Raw genomic sequence first — 19,583 nt, 5'->3', positions numbered from 1 at the left:
AAAGAAACTCGAAAAGCATTAAACTTGGGTACCAAGCTCTCCAAAGTCCTCCCAGGGGCCTGGCTGGGACAGAAAGCGAGTTTCCGCCTCCCGGCTCCTGTTAAGTCCCCCGAGGACGCTCGCGCTCGGTCCCAGGGAGGCGACACGAAAGGAAAGGTCGCCGCTCCGAGCCCTCAGCTCGCCCCGAGTTCTCCCTCTGGGCGGGAGGATCTGGACCGAACTTTGCCAAGTTTTCCGACAGGCCTGGCTGAGCAAATGCCGCTGCGCCCGTCGCCGTTACGCTCCAGCTGCAGGCCCGGCCGTGGGAAGTTTGTTCGAGGGTCTCCCGGTCTTCAAAGAAAAGTCCCGGGAGGCGGGGGCACCACCCTGCCGGGCCGCACCCCCGTGGGGCGGGCGACAAGGGGGCCCCGGCGCCCCCGGGCACAAAGAAAGCGTGCCAGAGGATGGCTAACGACCTTGGAAACTCCGGACCATTTTAGGGTTGAAGTCACCCTAACTGCCCTCCCTTTCCTCGCCGCTTTTTCTCTCCCGAATCCGCCCGGGTCCACCCGCTGCTTCACCAGCGGTGCCTTTTTCTGCTTTTTCTTTAAGAGAGTTGTCTGCGCTGGGCCCAGGAGGGGCCGCGCTGGGCGCGGGGCCCAGCCCTTCCCGCCACGCCCCGGGGCCGCCCTTCCCGCCGGAGCCGGCTGATTGATGGCCCCGACCGTCCCGGGTCCCCCGCCTCGGCTCGCCCGCGAGCCCGGCTGTGTGTTTTGGAAGCGGCGCAGCGGGCTGCAGCGCTGTGACGCCCGGAGCGGCCAGCGCCGCCCTTCCTTCCCCCCGGGCTCGGGCGGCGGCGCGGCGGCGGGTCCGGGCCGGGCGGGGCCGCGGGCTCCCGGGCGGAGGGCGGAGGGCTGCGGGGAGGAGACTCCGGGGCGGGGGCTCCAGGGCGGGGGCGCGGGGCCGGGCGGAGGGCGGAGGCCGCGCCGCGCACGCCCAGCCCCACGGCCGCACCGCGCCTCGCGGGACAGGTTGGGCGGGCGGGGCGGCGCCCGGCTCCGGGGAATAATGAGTGTCTGTCAGGCCGTCCCCGGGTGACTGGGCGGGGCGGGGCGGAGGCGGCGCGGGAGGCGAGGGTGGCGGGGGAAGGGCGCAGGGCGGGGTGCGTGTTTGCGCTAGTGACTCGGCCGACCCCTCCGGCGGCTGCCTCCACCCAAGTGGGTGGGGACCCGCCCAGCCCGGGCGGCCGCGGCGGCTCCCTCTCCCCTCCCTGACCCTCCCACCCCGGGTCCCAGCCTCTACTTACCCCGCCAGCCCTGGGAGGCTCGCAGAGCGAGCGGCGCCGGTGTCATGTGACTGCCCGGAGTTGGTGCCAGGAGCCAGAGGAGAGCCAGGAGCGGAGCCGCGCGGAGCCGGGGCCCGAGCTGGAGCGCAGCGCGAGCGCCCGCCGAGCCGAGCCGAGCCGCGCCCGCCGCACGCGCGCCCGTCCCCGTCCCCGTCCCCTGCGGCCGCCACCGCCAACGCCGCCGGGACTGGAGCGCTGACACCACTGCATCCGCGGGTTTCCAGGCAGCCCGGATCCGGGCCTTTATTTCTCGCCTGCAGCGCTCAGCACCGCGCCTCGAAAAGTAAGTCGCCTCTCCCTCACCTTTCCTTCTCGCCCCGACTCCCGCTGCCCCCCTTTTCGGCTCGTCCGGTTTCCTTTTTTTTTTCCCCCCAAGGGGGGGGCGCGCAGTGAATGGGTTGGGGGTGCAGCGCGGAGGTTGGGGCGCTCCTGGGCTTGGGAAAGTGCAACAGCTCCTGGCAGCCGGGGGTTAGGGTGGAGGAGGAGGCGAGGAGGAGGGGGCCCCCGGGTTCAGCGGTGGAAAGTGTGGGATTGGGGAGAGCCACCGTGCGGATCGGCGGGTGCGGGGAGCGAGGCTGGCGGCGCCCGCCGCGGCCCCAAATAGGGCGCGGGCGGGGGCTCACCTGTGTGGTCCCCCGACAGCCGCTCGCCCGCCCGCCCGCGATTCCCTCCAAAGCCCCAGAAATCTCAGTTCCCTCCGCGTGTGGCAACGTTGTTTGGAGAAAGGTAGCGCAGAGGCCGCGCGCTCCTGCTCCTCCCCCTCCTGGTCCCCCACCCCCCGCGCTCTCCCCCTCCCCCTCCCCGCCCTCCGCCTGCGCCCCCAGCAGCCCCCCTCCTCGGACGGGGCGTGCTGCCGCTCACCCGCCGGCGGAGCAAACTTGGAGCAGCTTCGCGGGCCTTCTGGGAAGAAACTTGGGGAGATTGGGAGTGGAGGCAAACATCCCAGTCTCGGTGCTGGAGCCCAGGAGCTGCCAGGGCGTCTGGATTCCCGAGGGCAGGAGAAAGAGCTGTCCGGGTTTGGAGAGTCCTCCTCCGGTGCAAGGAGAACCTGCCGCAGTGTCTGGAGCAAGGATTGCAGCGTGGCTGGAGGCGGAGAACGCCTTAGGCAACTGCCCGCAGTGTTAGGGACCCGAGCCGGGTGGGGACCGAGGGACGGATCCCTGGACCCGCACCCTTGGGACCTACCTTTCCGAGTGGCTTTTTTGGAGATGGCAGACAATACCTGGAATTGTCATAGCTACTTCTTTGACAGATAAAAGAGAGAACACTCTGCGCTGCTTTAAATTTTACAGCAATATACAATAATACTAGATGAAGAACGTGTGAATGGGACTTTTTTTTTTTTAAGTCAGGTTAAACGGAAATTGGTAATTGCTCACCTTCTTGTATTTCACTAAAATAAACATTATACACTGAATTTTTTTTTTTACCCAGAATGTATTTTTCCATTAATGTCATCCAGGACACTTTAAATGTATTTATATTCTCACAAGAATCTGGTATATGGAGAAAAGTATGAAGTAGTATTCTGACTTCATTTAGATTTAGTATCTGTAATTATTAAGCAAAATCAAGTGGGGAATAGGGCAGTTGTTCACTATAGGTTATTCCACAGAACAATTTTGTGCTGTCCTTTTCTGAGTGCTTTATGTATGAATCTGAGGAGCATTTTTAAAAGAGAAATCCATCTGGATGATAATCTGCCTAGCCCAAGAGAAGACTTGCTTCTAGGGAAAAAACAATTTGATAACCCTGACATCTTCAAAATTTTGTGAGTTAGTAGTATCTTTAAAAGAGTGGATGAGTTTCTTCTGACTTGAAACATGGAGTATGGGAGTTGACCTTATTCTGTTAACAGAACCTGAAATGGGATGTTTGATTAATTTCATTTAGCTCCCTAGAGAAGCTCATATCTCAATTTCTACAGTCAGTGGGGTTTGCTGCAGAACTGTTAGAAGAAAGCAGCCTAATGTACTACGGGTGAGGTCAGTGAAGATAGACTGTAAGGAGCATTCTGCTTGCATGAAGAATGCAAGTATGAAAATCCTAACGTGAGAATAACAAAAGTAACTGCTTAGACCACAGAACCTTGTCAGATGTAAAACATGACAACATAGCTTTGGAGAGAGCTATTGTTTTTTTCACTGCAAAGTTTCTAAATTAAAACCCAATCTTCTGGTTGCTATGGACACAGTGTTGCCTTTTTTTTCTTCTTTTTTTCTTTTTTTTTTTTTTTTTTTTTACCTGTAGTTATGTCTACACACAGATTCTTAAATCTCTGCTAATAGAAACCTGAGTTAAACAGTACTGGCTAACAAAATAAAGAGAAAAGTCAGAAAAGGACTAGTGAGTGGATTTTGCTACCTTAAAAATACCTAAAGGAAAAATAGACATTTTAGGATGTCTTATACAAATTGATACTCTGCAGATTGTATAACAATTTTGGATTAAATGAAATACCAGGAACAGAATCACATTCTCAAAAGGTGGATTTTTGTAGATGTGTGTACATGTAGAACAGATGTGCAGCTGTGTGGAAGTATCTTTGTAACTATGCAGTTGAAAAAGACAGTGAAAATTTGGGGTGACTCTAGATGTCCCACACTCTTCATCTTAGAATTTAGTTCTGTGGCTCAGGGACACTTACAGTTGGTCCCACTTTGGTTATGTGGGGTGACCCTAGTGTCAACTGAATTCTCAGCAGCTGTGCTGTCTCATTTTCCTCTTGATGCTCTGAGGCTGCACAGTGATCATTACCCTATTACCCTAACCCAGAATTTGATCGTGGCTAGAGACCAGCCATTAGGATGGGGGAGAAAGAGACAAAAGAAATTGGTAGGGAGGCTGGTGTTAATTAGGAAGCTTTCTGCTGCTTGAATATGATAAAATCACATGTTCACTTACGGTGTTTACTGTATTTGGAAGCTCCTATTTGTAAATAGGGCAGGTCCCCTGTATAAAGCTGGTGTTATTATTCACACCCATAGAACAAACACCTCCACCCCCCTGTTGTTGTCTTAAAAAACTCCAGCTGCTCATGAATATAGGGTCAGGGAGGGCCGGCTAAATGTTTCTCTGTGCTTTCTCTCCAGCACAGCCAGCAGAGCTGTTTCCTGTTCTTTGTTTCAAGGCTGGGGTTTGCGTCATACATTCCAAGTGGCATATGTGTGCTCTTTCCTGTTTCAGGCTGTTTTCTGGTAGATCAGTAGCCCAGACCAGGCCATGGTCCCTGCCCCTAAACTCCCTATCCCCACCCAGGGAGTTATCATGTCTCTACACACTTATGATTGCTTAAGATGCCTGTGTTATGTCATAATGAGAAGTCAGTTAACCTTTTCACATACACCCTTTGCTCCCATGTGTTTATATGGGTGAATAAATACTTTTACCTTTTTTAGTTTATCATTGCCAACTTGTGATTTTAAGAAATGTGTGTGCATGTTGGCTAGAAATCTAAAGGAGGTTGTTTTGTTTGTTTGTTTTTCATTCTTGTTTTGAGATAGGCATTTTGCCCTGAAGCTGTCAGTTTTGGATGGGGTTACCACCTTACAGTTTAGAAGATCTAGCATGATCTGAAGGATGTGGCTCAGTCTTGCATTTAACACAGGACACTCAAGGCCCAGGAGGCATCATGAGATGGAGAACTCAAGCAGCCTTGGCAGCTTGGACTGACTTGGAAATCTTGCTTATGTTTTAAGGGAGAAATCTTCTATTGAAGCAAAACATAAGATGTATTGAGAGTACTACAGGATTATTTCTTTTTAAGGACAAAGATTTTACTGTATGCTACATCTGATTTCCAAACTGCTCTAAGAATAAAAAGCTCAAAGAAAAGGAGAACTGGAATAAGTTTATTTAATGATAGTTTGGAAATTTTTAACCTTATATTTTGAAGACAGAAGGAGAATGCTCTTGTTTTTATTGTTTTACGGTAACAACTTTCTCATAATCCCCCCCCCCCCTTTTTGGTATATTCTGTCAGTTGTGAGTTAGCAAATTTCTGGGTTAACCATTTAAAACCACTTTAACAAACTATTTTTCTCTTGGTTCTCCAGAAATGAAGTTTTAAAAAAAAAGTTGGAAAAGAAAACTTTTGACAAGTTTCTCCTTTAAATGTCTTATTTGGGGATTTTCTCTAAAATCTAAAGGAATTATCTACAGTGTTCTCTAATGGAATTAATGCAAAGAGTTGCTGAGGAAACACATCAGGCCCTATCTATTCTTACCCAAATCGGTAATAATAATAATAATGCTTTGGTTTTAACATCTCTTCCCATCACGTTTTTCTTTGATGGATAAAAGGGAAATACACAATATGCTATTAAGAAAGCTACTAGGGTCAAATAGTAGGATATTGACAACCTTCCATGAAAAAAGATGGGCGTTTGGAAAGTTTCAATAAGATTTTTCCTTTCTTCTTTGGAGGAAGCAAACTTGAAATACTAAGCCGCTTGTAGGACAAGAGGCCTTTAAACTAAATTCATAAGTAACCCAAATTGAAGTAAGTTTTTTTGTTTTAGTTCCAAAGTTGTGAACAATTCAACTAGATTTGGTAGACTGAGTCTTTATTAGGCTTACCCCAAATCATTCTTTCCTCCCTACTTGTGGGGAGAGGGAGGTGGTAATAGAGATGATAAGGATCTAATATATTCTGTCAGGAAAAATTCTGCAAGCTTTTAAATGTAAGCTAAACAGTTGGGAAAAATTGTACCAGTCTGATAGTTATTATAATTACCAAAAAAGTGAGGGAGGTGAACACAATAGTTTCATCTCTAAACCATGTAAATCATTTATCTCCATCCCCCCCCCTTTTTAGATACTTGCCTTCTTAATTTGTCCAAATCAACATTTCTGCTATAAAATGAACAGCTTTCTTAAGTGGTTCTTACTCTCTTTTCACACCCAGTTGTGTTTAAGAAAAATAAATACAGGCAACCTCATCCTTTAAGTATCAGGAATTACATTATTCTGGAAATTGGGTTTCTTTCTGAAGTGCTTCAGTTATCATTGGTTATAGCTTTAAAAAAAAAATCCTAGAGACATAAAACAATTGATATCTGGTTTGCTAATATGTAGTATTCCAGCCAAAACTCATGATGGAGTGAGTTGGAAGGGAAGGATTATGGTGGCTTTTAGCATTCTCATTTTCAAGCCTGATCTGTCCCTTTCTTAGACCCCATTTCTCATCTGAAGCAGTAATGCCAGAGCTCGAGACAGGAAACCAGACAGCAGTCTGCCCTGATAAGAGAGGGCATTGTCTAAGGAAGGTAGCCCTGCTTTCCCCCGCTTCAATTCTCCTTCCTTGAAATTTAGTAGCAATAAGAGACACAATGCTATAGACACAGTTTCTGAACCAGAACTAGGACTGTTTTTTCCCACAGCAAATATATGTATGTATATACATATATACACATATACACACACACACACATATATATATATATACACACACACACATATATATGTATGTCTCTATGTATATCCTTTTAACTGGCTCTGTGCTTTTTCTGGAATGTCACCATAGTTTAATGGCATATTAGAAAAAATTATCAGCATATTTTGTCTCTATTGGTCAGAGTATTTAATAGTAAGTTTCTTTCTCTAGCAAAGCAGGTTCCTAGAGCTATTGGAAACTCATTCCTTTGTGTTGGCAGGCCGAATACATTATCACTTCCCCCATCTCATTATAAAGGGGAGCTGGAGACTGAATGTAGTAAGCTAAGTGGCCCTTCAGCCCATGCATTGCGTGTAACCCTGGGTCTAGCTCTTACTCTCTTCCCGGAAGGGGGTGCTTCCTGAGACAACTTCAGTTGTCAGTAAAAACTTACTTCAATTTGGGTTACTTATGAATTTAGTTTAAAGGCCTCTTGTCCTACAAGCGGCTACAAGGACCCTGAAGGAGCCCAGCTTAACCTGGGACATGCTTAAGATGGTTGCCAATCTCTAGAAGGCCTGGGGCTCTCCAGGGATGGCCTGGAGCGTCTCAACCCAGATCAGTGGAGTTTGGTCAAATCTAGACAGAAGAGGTCCAGCAGACACTGAGGTCAGCGCCTTCTACCCTGGAGAGCGACCTATGATCCAGTGTGGGGTTTTTCTCCTTTGTCCCATATGCTCTTCATTCTCCTAACTACTGTTCTCTGAGTCTAATCACTGAAATCCACTCTTCTATTTGTTCTTGCACTTTACACCCTGGTACCTTCCAAAGCTTTGCACCCCCAAACCGCTAACATTAGGAAGTTCAAGTTCCTGTTCCACTTAGTTCTCCAGACAAGGGTGTTTTGTCTCCCGAGCCTCCTGAGTAAAGTTTTCACATTTACTTTGCGTTTCAGGTTTTAGAAGATGATTTTAAGGCTAGCTGCACTGGCCCCTGGGCAAATTTTCCTTGTGTGACCCCTGGTGTACAGTCACTCTGAGGCCCTTGCCCTTCATTTTATCCTAGCATGTAAGAAGGGTAGTTTGACATTCATTCATTTATTCACCTCACAAGTATTTATTGAGCACCTATGCATTAGAGCTAATCTAAGGTTGCAGTCATTTTTCTCAGTTATGCCACGAGATGGAGTAGGTCCAGAGTGATCTAACCTGAAGAGTCACTTGGAAATCGTAATTGTCCGCTGGAACCTCCCCATGGCACTGCCTTCCATGGGCCAGTGTGGCACACACGCCCCACGCCCCTGGCCCCAGGGGAGTGCCCCAACTATATATAAGATGATTCTGCTTCAGAGTGAGTCCCACAGCACGGAGTGGAGCAGAACAGAAAGAGCCGTGGGTCTGCAGCGGACACACTTCGCTTCTTGGCTGCAGCTCCAGCCAGCTCTGTGAATTTGGGCGAGTCTTTTCACCTCTGTTCCTCCATTTCCTCATTTCTAAAATGGGGACGAGGACCTGACCCTTCCACCTTTGTACAGTTATTATGAGGATTTCCGTATTTACTTGGGTGAAGCTGCCAGTTTTTTCTGAACAGTTTTATGGATGCACCGGCTAGGAAGAATAATCGGCTACTTTGGGGCCTTCAGAATGTGTCTTTTGATGTTGCGTCCAGGCATGCACTGAGACAGGGGAGGCATCAGGGACCAGTGGGAAGGAGTTGAAGTCACCACTGCTGTAAATACACTGCCCCTGGTTCCAGATCCCCGAATGACAGACCTGTCTGCAGAACTCTCCATCCCACTCTTGATGTGTGTTGTCCCCTGCCAGGGAGACAACAGGGTGGAGTGCCAAGTCCACCACCAGCCTTGAAGTCTGACTACTTTGGCTTCGAATCCCAGCTCTACCACTTTACCAGCTGTGTGATCTTGGGCAGATTAATTTACCTCTCTGTTTCGGTGTTATCAGTAAAATGGGAAGGTAGTACCTCCCCACCTCATAGGAATGAAATGACACAGTGCATGTAAAGAACAGCACCCAGAGAGTGCCGGTAGGAAACCTGTGACATCACTGAGCCTCTGGCTTTCCTTGGTCAATAGAAGAGGCTTAAAACATAACAAACCTAGTGTTTGTTACACACACACACACACACACACACACACACACCTTGAAGTCGCTTCTTTCTCTTCTCTCTTGCTGTCTTTTTTTTTTTTTTTTTCCCCTATTTTAGGTTTTAAAAAAGAGTAGAGACCTTGACACTAGACTTGTTTAGAAGATATCTGGGTGGGTAATAAAAAAAAACTCGGAGGATGATGCTGATAAGGTCTCTGGAGGACCCGGAACAGGCAAGGTTAAGGTTAGGAGCATTCCTTTTTTTTGAGGAAGTTTGGTTTAATAGGTTTCCTTTAGGTTAGGTCCCGTTACTCCTATTACTTATTCAAGGGAGGTTTGGTTTTGTTTGTTTGTTTGTTTATTTAAGGGAGATTTCAGGTGCATTCGAAGGGAAAGGGAAGTGACTGTGGGACTCCTCATACCGGCTCAGTGCTTTCATATTCACTCCTTTCGGCCTGGCAAAAATTTGAACTTAGTGGACATTCCTGATCTCCTTTGGGAACAGGGAGGGAGCCCCTCTAAGGAGGTGTAAAGCACTCCTGTCCTCAGGTGCTCCCAGTCCGGGTGGTGGTCCTGGGCGGACCATTAGTAAAGTAGAAAGGCCCAGCCTATCTAGGTAAGAAGAGGTGGCCTCAGATTGGTCAGGGAGCAATCAGCTGACTGCGCTGAGTCGGGAGGGCCTTGAGCTGGTCTTTGAAGAATTAGGAGGATTTAGATAAGCCGGAAGGGGACGGGCATTCCACCCTGGTTGCCCAGCGTCAGGGCCGAAAATGAACAAAGGCGGGGTGGGGAGGCGGGGGACAGGGCAGCCAGCGTGGAGGGCGCCTGGTGGAGCAGGGGCAGCTGGTAGGAGAGGGGACGCCGAGCCTGGTGCTTGAACTGACTCTGCAAGCCCTGGGGGTCCCGTCGGAGGAAGGTTTGGGAGCTTGGGAAAGACCAGCTGAGAAGAGGGCTTTGAGAAATGTAAGTGGCAGGGGGTCAGGATGGATTCTCCATCCTGGAATGGACTAGTGGAGGTGAGACCCCAGTAACACAGTCTTGAGGTCCTGAGGGCCTGGCCCCCTGGTGGCAGCGGTAGATGTGGAGAGAAAAGTTGGGGAGGAAGGCTTAAAAGATGACCTCTAGGTTTCCATGGTGAGTGACGAGAAGATAAGGCAAATCGGGGAGGGGAGCAAGGAGGAGGAGGGTATCCGTTTGGGACGGGTTGAATTCTCTTACATAGCACTGGTGCAACATGCTTTTTTGTTTGTTTACTTTTGAAGGGAGAGGGCGTTATTAGCTCATTTCCACATCCAGAGGTTCTGTGGCTCTGAAATAAACGTTTAATGGAGCATCCTCAGGAGCTGGGGGAAATACCACCACTTCTTTCTGGTTATTTGCAAGGTTCCAGCCATCGCTGCTCAGGCTGGAATTTCCAGGAACTGGCAGCTGACCTGAGCCAATTGGTCCCTCCCAGGGCCCCTCCCCCCCGGCAGGGCGGGGCCCCATGGGTGGAGGCCCCTTAGGGTGGAGTAGGGTGGGTCTCCAGTGATAGGGCACCCAGCGGAGAGGCAGACAAGAGGCAGTGGCCTCACGCAGCCCTTCTGGGTCTGATTATATAACACTTCACGGAAGAAGACTGAGGGCTGAGGCCGATCTTGTAAGACGTGTACACAGCAGGAGTACACATTAGAGGTGCTTTTCAATTGAGTTGAGGTTGCTCGCCCTTAAAACTAAAATACAAAATTGTTCGAGAGCGTGAAGGACGAAACTGAGTATGTAGCCTCAGTAAGGAAAATGATGAGTGTTCGCTAAAATTTCTTTAAGAAAGATGTTGTAGGCCGCTAACTAGGTGGCATTGAACTTGAGAGTTTACCAAAGGGTATGGGCTTGGGTTTCCCCTCCCCCGCCCCTGCTCTGCTGGGCCCCAGCTGGAAATGTGTAGGGAGGTTGCTTGGTTGTTACCTTTGCACCTGTCCTTATTTACATGCAAAGGCAATTGCTTCACTTGGTCTTTCCGAAGTACAGGGTGTGGGCAGAATCTTATCTGAAGCCATGTCCTGTTTGGACAAGTCAGACTGCCTTGGCAACTCTCCATAGGGTGGAGCAGATGGGCGGATGCAGGAAAGTAAAGTTGGGTGGCTTGTTAGCTGAGAGGGGAGAGGGCGGATTGTTTGCTCATGGGTCATTACAGTTAATCTGAAACTAAGTAATTAACTTCTTCCCCATTTACAAAACATTTTCATGTAAAATAACTAATTTATGAGGGGCAAAGATTCAGAAGTGTTCCATGGAGTTTTTCCTTTCGCACCAGCAATAGAAGACTGAGCTAGGAGACAGATCACCGAGTGACATGAAAACGAGACGCCTTTCCAGGTAGGTGCCAGCATTTGGCTGTCCTGAAAGGAGGCTCTGACTTAGAAATGCCTGCTTACATCTGTTGTCTGGCCTCTTGTATTTCTGGCCAGAGCAGCTGCCTTTAAATATTCAACTCCTGGGAGCTCTTGTAAGAGTTTGGGTACAAAAGTAAAGAAAGAAAATTTCTTTGGAAAGGAAGTTTAGCTACAGGGATGTTGCCTGCCTGCCCTGGTCCTCCTCCTGACCAAGAATTACACACACATTTTTTGTTTGTTTGTTTTAACTCTTTTCTTAATTTTTTCCCTGAAGTTCCTTTGGGGAGTAAGGGGTGAGGGAAGGCAACATGCTTCCCTCCTTTAACATCCAAACACTTGGGAGAATAGAAAGGGGCGCTTACAGACGGTGTGTTGGTTTGACCATCCTGTTTTTCTCCTTACACCTGGCTGAGGTCGGCTAGGAAACAGATTAGCTTTGAGGGAGGCAGGTAATCTGGAGCCTTAGGGTCAGGCGGGGCTGGGGGAGAAGAATACAGGGACCCTTTGAGTGCATTAAACAGGAGATGAGAAGGGACAATGTCAGAAGCAAATCCTGATATATCACCAAGAAATTGACTTGAGATGCACACATTCTCTCTCCAGACCCCCCTCCGTCCCCTGCCTCACACCTCTCTCTCTGTGTGTCATGCTTCTAAGGAAGGGGCAGTTATTTATAAGGTTGTTTCTGTAATAAAATGTGCTGTAGCTTCAAGACAAGCTACTTTCAAAGGAGGCTGGCAACATAACCTCCTCTTACATTAAGGCCTGTCTGTATTTCTAAGCTCTGCGGCTTATTTGTACCCTCATAAAGCAATTGTCGAGTAGGCCTCTTGGAGGGCTGAAAAGGAGACGAAACTATATTGCTTGTGAAACTTCATGTAAATGATTCACCAAAGCTTTTTAAGACATAAACTTGCGGTTGTGCATTTTGGCAAAATTCTGAGCCTTCTTTTGACATCTGAAAAGTCAGAAGTATAAGTAGAGAGAGTGTGAAGGGAAATCTGTTTCTTCCTTTTGGAGGAAAATTCAGTTGTATTGGCCCTTCCCAGCAAAATAACACAGTTGGGGGAAGATGACATTTGTTCCAGTGATGGAAAATTATTTTGGCAATGGTGATGTTCCTATATTTTTGCTTTTAGGCACCTTGATAACTTCGAAGTTTTTTTAAACCGGTTTTGCCGTTTTTTTCCTCTTGTAAATGTAGTTGTGTTATCCTGGGATTGCTAGTTTAGAATGTATGTTTCCTAAGCTAGTTACACACAACTGAGATGTAAATGTGTTAATGTTTGGGAAATAGTTGTAAGAAAAAACAGAACCACTTTTGGGGGCCCTCTCATCTCTGTGATAAGAATTCCTGAGCCTAGTTGAAACCCACTACGTTTAAAGACCTTGATGTTGGCAAACTCAATTTACCGCCCCTGTCCTAGTCTTTATACTTGTTTTAGTGCGCCACCTAATGGTTCTACTTGGGACTGCTGTCAGGGTTGTGAAGTAATAGTTTCTCTACAGCATTTGTAGTTTACTTAGCATTCTTTTAACATGATGGTAATAGCCCCAGAGCACTGAGTCGCCCACGCATTAACAAAAGCCACTAAGTTTAGGAACCCCAGTTCTTCCAGTGCGGGAGTTACTTCCCAGTTATATGGAAGGCCCTTTGGAGACACTGTAGTCACTCTTTTCTGATTCTAGATCAGAACCCAAAGACAAGGTCAATGCTCGTGGCAAAAAGTGGTCTGTTCAGAGATAGAAACAGTAGGTACAGAGTCTAGATGTTTTCTGCAATAAATAAACAAAAGCCTGATTTGTGTTAATGTGTTTGATTCCCTTCCTAAATTTGGTTTCTTTCTAGCTTAGCTTCCGTCTTATTTTTATTAAAAGTTTTAATTATAGAATTAATAAATTTAAAAATGGGCACACAGGTGTGTATAAAGCTGCCCCACCCCTCCCAAGATGCTCTTGTTAAGGGTTAGGGTGTGTCTTTTTCTTTATCTTTTTTTTTTTTTAACCACATGACCTCCTCGTTCCATATCCTGTGACTATCACTAAAAGTATAATCAGTCATTTTAGAAGCTACCAAATTGAGAGCAAAGTGCTGTTAAGCATGTGAGTGGACAGTGAGTTGGGTTCTGTTCATAGTGATATTTGTATTTTGCACAGACTTTTTATTGTCCGGTGATGCATTATTTAGTTAGGAGTTTCAAAATGAGGTATTCTCAATTGTATCTTGCTTCGTCATTTATTAATTAATTCTAATACTTGTGTATGAGAAATATCCCTTCATCAGTGATTGAGTTACTCTTTTAGGTACAGTTCTGAACAAATAAACATACCTTTAAATTTTTTTTAATAAAAATGAATCAGGTTTTGTTAGAAGGGATGCTTTATGTTAGACGATTTTTTCTCTTATAAGTCTTTCAAAGCACTAATTTCCCTACATTTAGATAAAACATAAAAATTAAAGAATGAAAGTAATTTAAATAATGTCTTAAAATGACCCAAGCTATAGCAGGTTAATGTGTAATTCATTTCTAAATGGGTTCAGTACTTATTGTTATAGGCATTTGAAAAAGTTATTGAAGGCTTTATGAGCTAAATGATGGGGTTAAAATTTGGACCAAAATGAGCTACAGAGCCCATCATCTTAATGCCACCGTGCTGCTCCTGCACGTAGGAAGGGATTCCAGGTAAGGCGAGGTGTGGAGATGCTAGGAAGCTATTGCGATGGTACAGCAGTCAAGTAAGTGACAAGGCCCTATGTAAGATCTCATAGAGGATGTAGGCAGCTATTACCTTTTTTTTTTTTTAATTTATTTTATTTTATTTTATTTATTTATTTATGGCTGTGTTGGGTCTTCGTTTCTGTGCAAGGGCTTTCTCTAGTTGCGGCAAGTGGGGGCCACTCTTCATCGCGGTGCGCGGGCCTCTCACTATCGCGGCCTCTCTTGTTACGGAGCACAGGCTCCAGACGCGCAGGCTCAGTAGTTGTGGCTCACGGGCCCAGTTGCTCCGCGGCATGTGGGATCTTCCCAGACCAGGGCTCGAACCTGTGTCCCCTGCATTGGCAGGCAGATTCTCAACCACTGCGCCACCAGGGAAGCCCCAGCTATTACCTTTGAAACTGAATTTAGTCTGAGTTTTTTAAGGGTGGAGGGGATTGACCTCTAAGGCTAGGTATGTTAGCAAGGAGACAAGTACCCTGGCATTTCCGAAATCGGAACCAACAAATTTAGTGCTGTTTGTACAGTATATAGATCCAAAAATTGTGTGCATATTCAGTGATATAAACGACTTAAGAGGGCAAAAAGAGTTTTTTTGTTTTGTTTTGTTTTAATCTCATTTGGTTTTTTCCAAAACCTTGAAGGTAAGTGTTTTAGGAAGTAGGCAAAGGAGGTGTCCTCTGCATTTTACATGTGAAAAAGGGTCTCCCTCCTCCTCTCCCTCATGTCAGGGGTCAGGTGCAGATCTCCTGCTTGAGTCTACAGATCAGGACTGTTTCCTTACACTCCTGAGAATATGAGTACTTTTGTTTAGAAGGATTTGCAGCAAGATACTGTCTAGTGGAGTGGATGAATCTGTAAGAGTAAATTAAATTTAAAAGGCTTGGGGGAGGATGACCAGCTGTGGGTCGAGGCTGCTGAATTATCTGACCTCATTGATACAAGGAGGCTATCTCACGTCTTTTGTTTACGGTCCGCTGTAGGGCCCTGGACAGCAATTCCTAGAACCGTATCCATCTGTACAGCTGCTACCCTGGGAACTGGTTAATAATAGATCCCAAGACACAAAAGGGGTTTTCATCCTTCATTATGAAATCATCCATTTTTCACTGGCTGTGGGGTTTGTTCTTGCTGGGATACAGAGGAGGGTGGTAGCACCATTGATTTGAGCAGCCTGGTATCAAATTGTGTTCACAGATTATAATACGTCCTGTGATGTAGGAAAATATAATTTTGAAGTCAGGGCCTTATGTTGAGTTAATGATGATATTCACGTGTTGTCACAAGACCCAGGACAGTCTTTCTTCAGCAAAGCAGTGAAGCACAAGAACTACACAGTATTACTTTTATAATTGTGTGTGACGATATCTTCGTTTAACCCGTAGAGCATGGACACCACTGGCTACAGAATTGCTATCGTGGAAGTGGGGATGGGGTGATTAAATACTGAAATACAGGAAGTAATCTAAACCAGGGATTTCTATACCTTTTTCTGGTAGAACTCAATCAAGAACTTGTTTACGTTCCCACCCAAACCAAAGTAATATATAAAGACCTCACTTCTAACCAAATTTGGGTAGGAGGTGCCTGAAGAAAGTTGTTGATGATCTGGGTAATATGTGGGCAGTGATTCTATAATGTATGAAATGCAGTTAAACGTTCAGCAGACTGAATATTTTGTCTTGTGAGGAAGCGATTGATTTGATGTATTTTAGTGCTAGAAGTGGACAGTGTAGAACACAGGAGGAAAGGGATAACACAAGCATAACAAAAGAGGAAGAGAAAGATCCAACAGAATCAAGATGGACGTTTTCTTTACATTAGGCTAAAGAGTGGCTTATTTCCTTATGAGGAGAAATTGGAGTAAATACAAGGTAATAGTCTTCATATAAAAAAAGTACTTAAAAAACCATAAGCAGGGACCGGCAACTCAAGACCTGAATATAGGCATTTCTCAAAAGAAGAAATGTAGGGAATCCCCTGGTGGTCCAGTGGTTAGGACTCTGCGCTTCCACCGCAGGGGGTGCAGGTTCAATCCCTGGTCAGGGAACTAAGATCCTGCATGCCGTGCGGCGCGGCCCCCCCCCAAAAAAAAATCAACTTATAAAAGAAGAAATGTAAATGGTAAATAAAGATGAAAAAGACTCAGCTTCAATAATTAAATCAATAGAGAATAAAAATCGTTTGTCATTTTGATATTAACAAATTAGCAAAGTTTTAATTTTTTTTAAATGATCATGCACCTTGCTGGTAGAAATTTTGGGAAACAGGTTTATATTTTACTGATGGAAATTATAGAGTATCTTTGCTGGATGATACGGCAAATGCTTTGGTAAAAGTACATGCTTCTCACTCAAGAATTCCCCTTCATAAAATTTATCCTAAAAATTAAGGATGTGCAGGAGCATGTAAGTATAAAAGTGCTCATTGCTATCTGTAATGGTGAAAATTTAGAAGCAACTTAGGTGCCCAATGAAAGGAATTTTTAAAAATCTGATTGGGGACTTCCCTGGCGGTCCAGTGGTTAAGACTCTGTGCTTCCTCTACAGGGGGCCTGGGTTTCATCCCTGGTCGGGGAACTAAGATCCCGCAAGCCGCAAAAATCTGATTGGTTCACACGGTGGCACACTGAACTTGATGGTATGGAACCATACTTACTGAAAAAGAAACATTTTCCCAGTAAACTGTTAAGTGAAATTATGGGTACTATGTAGTACGCATATTACAATCCATTTAAAAAGAGAGTTTGGAGGGATAAAGACAAAGATATTCACGATGGTTGGTTCTAAGTTGTCTTTTTGCCTGCCTTGTTTTTTCCTGATTTTTCTGTAACAAACACAAGGGGGAAAGGAAAGGTGTTTAACATTCATATATAATGTTAACTTCTATTGAGCTGCACAGTAATCTTGAACAAGCATGGGTGCTCAGAAGAGGCTGTACCTATTGTTCCAGAAACATCAGGGTTTATGTATTTGAGTTAGAAATGCCCATTGGCTCTCACCCGGTTATGACCATGGAGTCTGGTTTTAATTATATAAAATGGCATCTTTCATAGGTAAGGGAAACAAATTCCAGCCATTCCGGGGGCAGGGGAGAGGAAGGAGCAGAGAAGGGGGGTGGTGGTGAGGAATATTATATATATATTTTTTTTTTACTGGTTTATATTGAAAGTAACCTTGGGATTTAGAGAGACACTTTGTTTTGTTTTCTAGGCCAAACACCAGAGCACCCTAGAAAGCGTAATTGAAAGAATGCTCATGTTTGACCCAGTCCCTGTCAAGCAAGAGGCCATGGATCCTGTCTCGGTGGTAAGTTTTCCAAAACCGAACACCTCTTCTTCCTTATTCCAAGTGGTAATAACTCTACTGTGTGTTGTGTTATTCCTTAAAGCCACTCGTTACTTGACAGGCATTTGATAGGCAAACTTTTCTGAAAGCCCCTGGTAGTAAGTGAGGTAAACACCCTCCTAGCAACTGTGCCCCCATTTAATAAATGGGATCCATGTTTCCTTAAGCCCTGTGCCCCAAACCCCCACCTGCCCCCAAGATGTGATCAACGCAGAACTTGGGCCACAGGAGCATCTGCTCACAATAGAAGTAGTTTTACAAAACCCCCTCAGTTACCAGTTTTTTAGTTTGAGTTCTCAGGATTACTGGTTTTGGCAAAAATAAGTTTGGCCAGATTAATTTTTTAAAATTAATGTGTATTTAGGGACATTAAAAAAAAAAAACCGGTATGCAATGTTTATCGTGACTAGGAAGCAGTTTCCAAATGTACCTACAAGAAATCTGCACCAAGAACGAGTTTACCCATAATTCAAAACGAGTCATGTACCGCAATGTTCATTGCAGCTCTATTTACAATAGCCAGGACATGGAAGCAACCTAAGTGTCCATCGACAGATGAATGGATAAAGAAGATGTGGCACATATACACAATGGAATATTACTCAACCATAAAAAGAAACGAAATTGAGTTATTTGTAGTGAGGTGGATGGACCTAGAGTCTGTCATACAGAGTGAAGTAAATCAGAAAGAGCAAAACAAATACCGTATGCTAACACATATATATGGAATCTAAAAAAAAAAATGGTTCTGAAGAACCTAGGGGCAGGACAGGAATAAAGACACAGACGTAGAGAACGGACTTGAGGACACCGGGTGGGGGAAGGTAAGCTGGGATGAAGTGAGAGAGTGGCATGGACATATATACACTACCAAATGTAAAATAGATAGCTAGTGGGAAGCAGCCGCATAGCACAGGGAGATCAGCTCAGTGCTTTGTGACCACCTAGAGGGGTGGGATAGGGAGGGTGGGAGGGAGATGCAAGAGGGAGGGGATATGGGGATATATGTATATGTATAGCTGATTCACTTTGTTATACAGCAGCAACTAACACACCATTGTAAAGCAATTATACTCCAATAAAGATGTTGAAAAAAAAAAGTATGCGTTTACTTAGAGGTGTTTTTCACTTGAGATCACCACCCAGACTATATAGAAGAGTTTCTTAAACATGTTTGTGAATGTCATTTTTTTTAATACTGGAAGGAAAAAAGTACTCCATTTTATTTCATGCAGTGTTTAGGATGTCCTTCAAGGAGCTGATTAAAAAGATGAAAACTGGGGGAGGGGGGGAACTCCTTGGTCCTTTTGCATGTAAAAATATATTAAGAATAAAGTGATTAGCTTAAACTTCCAGCAGCCATATGGAGCTGTGACTGGGGGGAAGCTAGGGAAAGAATGAACTTGACCCTGAGGATGGAATTTCATATCACTCAGAAGAGTCTGTGACTGGGAGGAAATTATGATCACTGTTTTTTTCAACACCTTAGTGCTAAGCTAGCCCCTCCCGTGAGCCAGGCCCCTCTACATGCTTCTCGGCCACCAGGGAACAAGTAATTAGTCCAGGTGTTTATAGAGGTGCAACACCAGTGCTATGGAGGTGGGACATGGGTGACAACAGAAAGGTGTCCGACTGCAAAGCAGGGAGTGGTTGAGACTTGAGGAGATCTGGTTTAGTGAATATAACAAGGCCACGCTTCCAATTCTGTCCTGCTCTTTTCTTCCATGGGCTTGGAAAATACTCACAAGGGGAAAAACTTGGCCTGAGTTGTGTATCTGAAGGTTGGTAATGACACGCTTGCAAAAATTAGATCATCCTTATGCACTGGCTGTGGAGGTTCCTGCCAAAACTGTTTATACAAGACACAGGGGTCACTCCGAGGCCCTTGGAACTGAGTTGCCATGGAGATTACTGTGCCAGTGAAGTGTTTACCACTGTGTACAGTGAAAAGTTAAGTCAGGAAATAACATTCACCTTCCTGCATGATAACTGGATAACTGCGTGTCTGAATATGATAATAACAGAGCAATAAGAATTATTTTAATCAAAAAACTAAATTGACTTCTAATTTTACTCGTTTTGTCATCAGCCCCTTCCCCCAACTACTACATGATCATATTGGAGGAATATTAAGGTATAAAATTTCCCCATTAATTATATCCTTGACATATGAATAGGTTTTTAGTACTGAAGAATATGATTAATTTGATAAATGATGCAGGACCATCAGTGATGCATTTTGTAATCAGGCATGAGAATGTGTCACAAGAGCCTAATTTAAAGCTAAAATGAAGTTGGCACAATACAGTTAAGTGCAAGGAAATACATATACTTTGCTGAAAAA

General features: G+C 45.4%; 1 protein-coding gene across 3 annotated transcripts in view; it reads left to right on the top strand.

Annotated features, from left to right (window-relative positions):
* The first annotated feature begins 878 nt into the window (after nt 1-878).
* Nucleotides 879-19,583, top strand: part of KLF3 (Kruppel like factor 3) — a 36,811-nt gene continuing 18,106 nt past the window's right edge. Inside the window, exons 1-3 of one of the 3 annotated variants that reach the window (XM_036852210.1) lie at nt 879-1,607; nt 11,097-11,158; nt 17,105-17,200. In XM_036852210.1, coding sequence (XP_036708105.1) covers nt 17,144-17,200 — 57 coding nt within the window. In that variant the 5' untranslated portion in view covers nt 879-1,607; nt 11,097-11,158; nt 17,105-17,143. The remainder of the gene's footprint in view (nt 1,608-11,096; nt 11,159-17,104; nt 17,201-19,583) is intronic. The other 2 variants (XM_036852209.1, XM_036852211.1) reach the window with 2 other exon arrangements.

This window comes from Balaenoptera musculus, chromosome 5 (assembly GCF_009873245.2).
Source record: "Balaenoptera musculus isolate JJ_BM4_2016_0621 chromosome 5, mBalMus1.pri.v3, whole genome shotgun sequence".
In the NCBI taxonomy this organism is placed as follows: Eukaryota; Metazoa; Chordata; class Mammalia; order Artiodactyla; family Balaenopteridae; genus Balaenoptera; species Balaenoptera musculus.
This window is presented reverse-complemented; position numbering and strand designations above follow the sequence as displayed.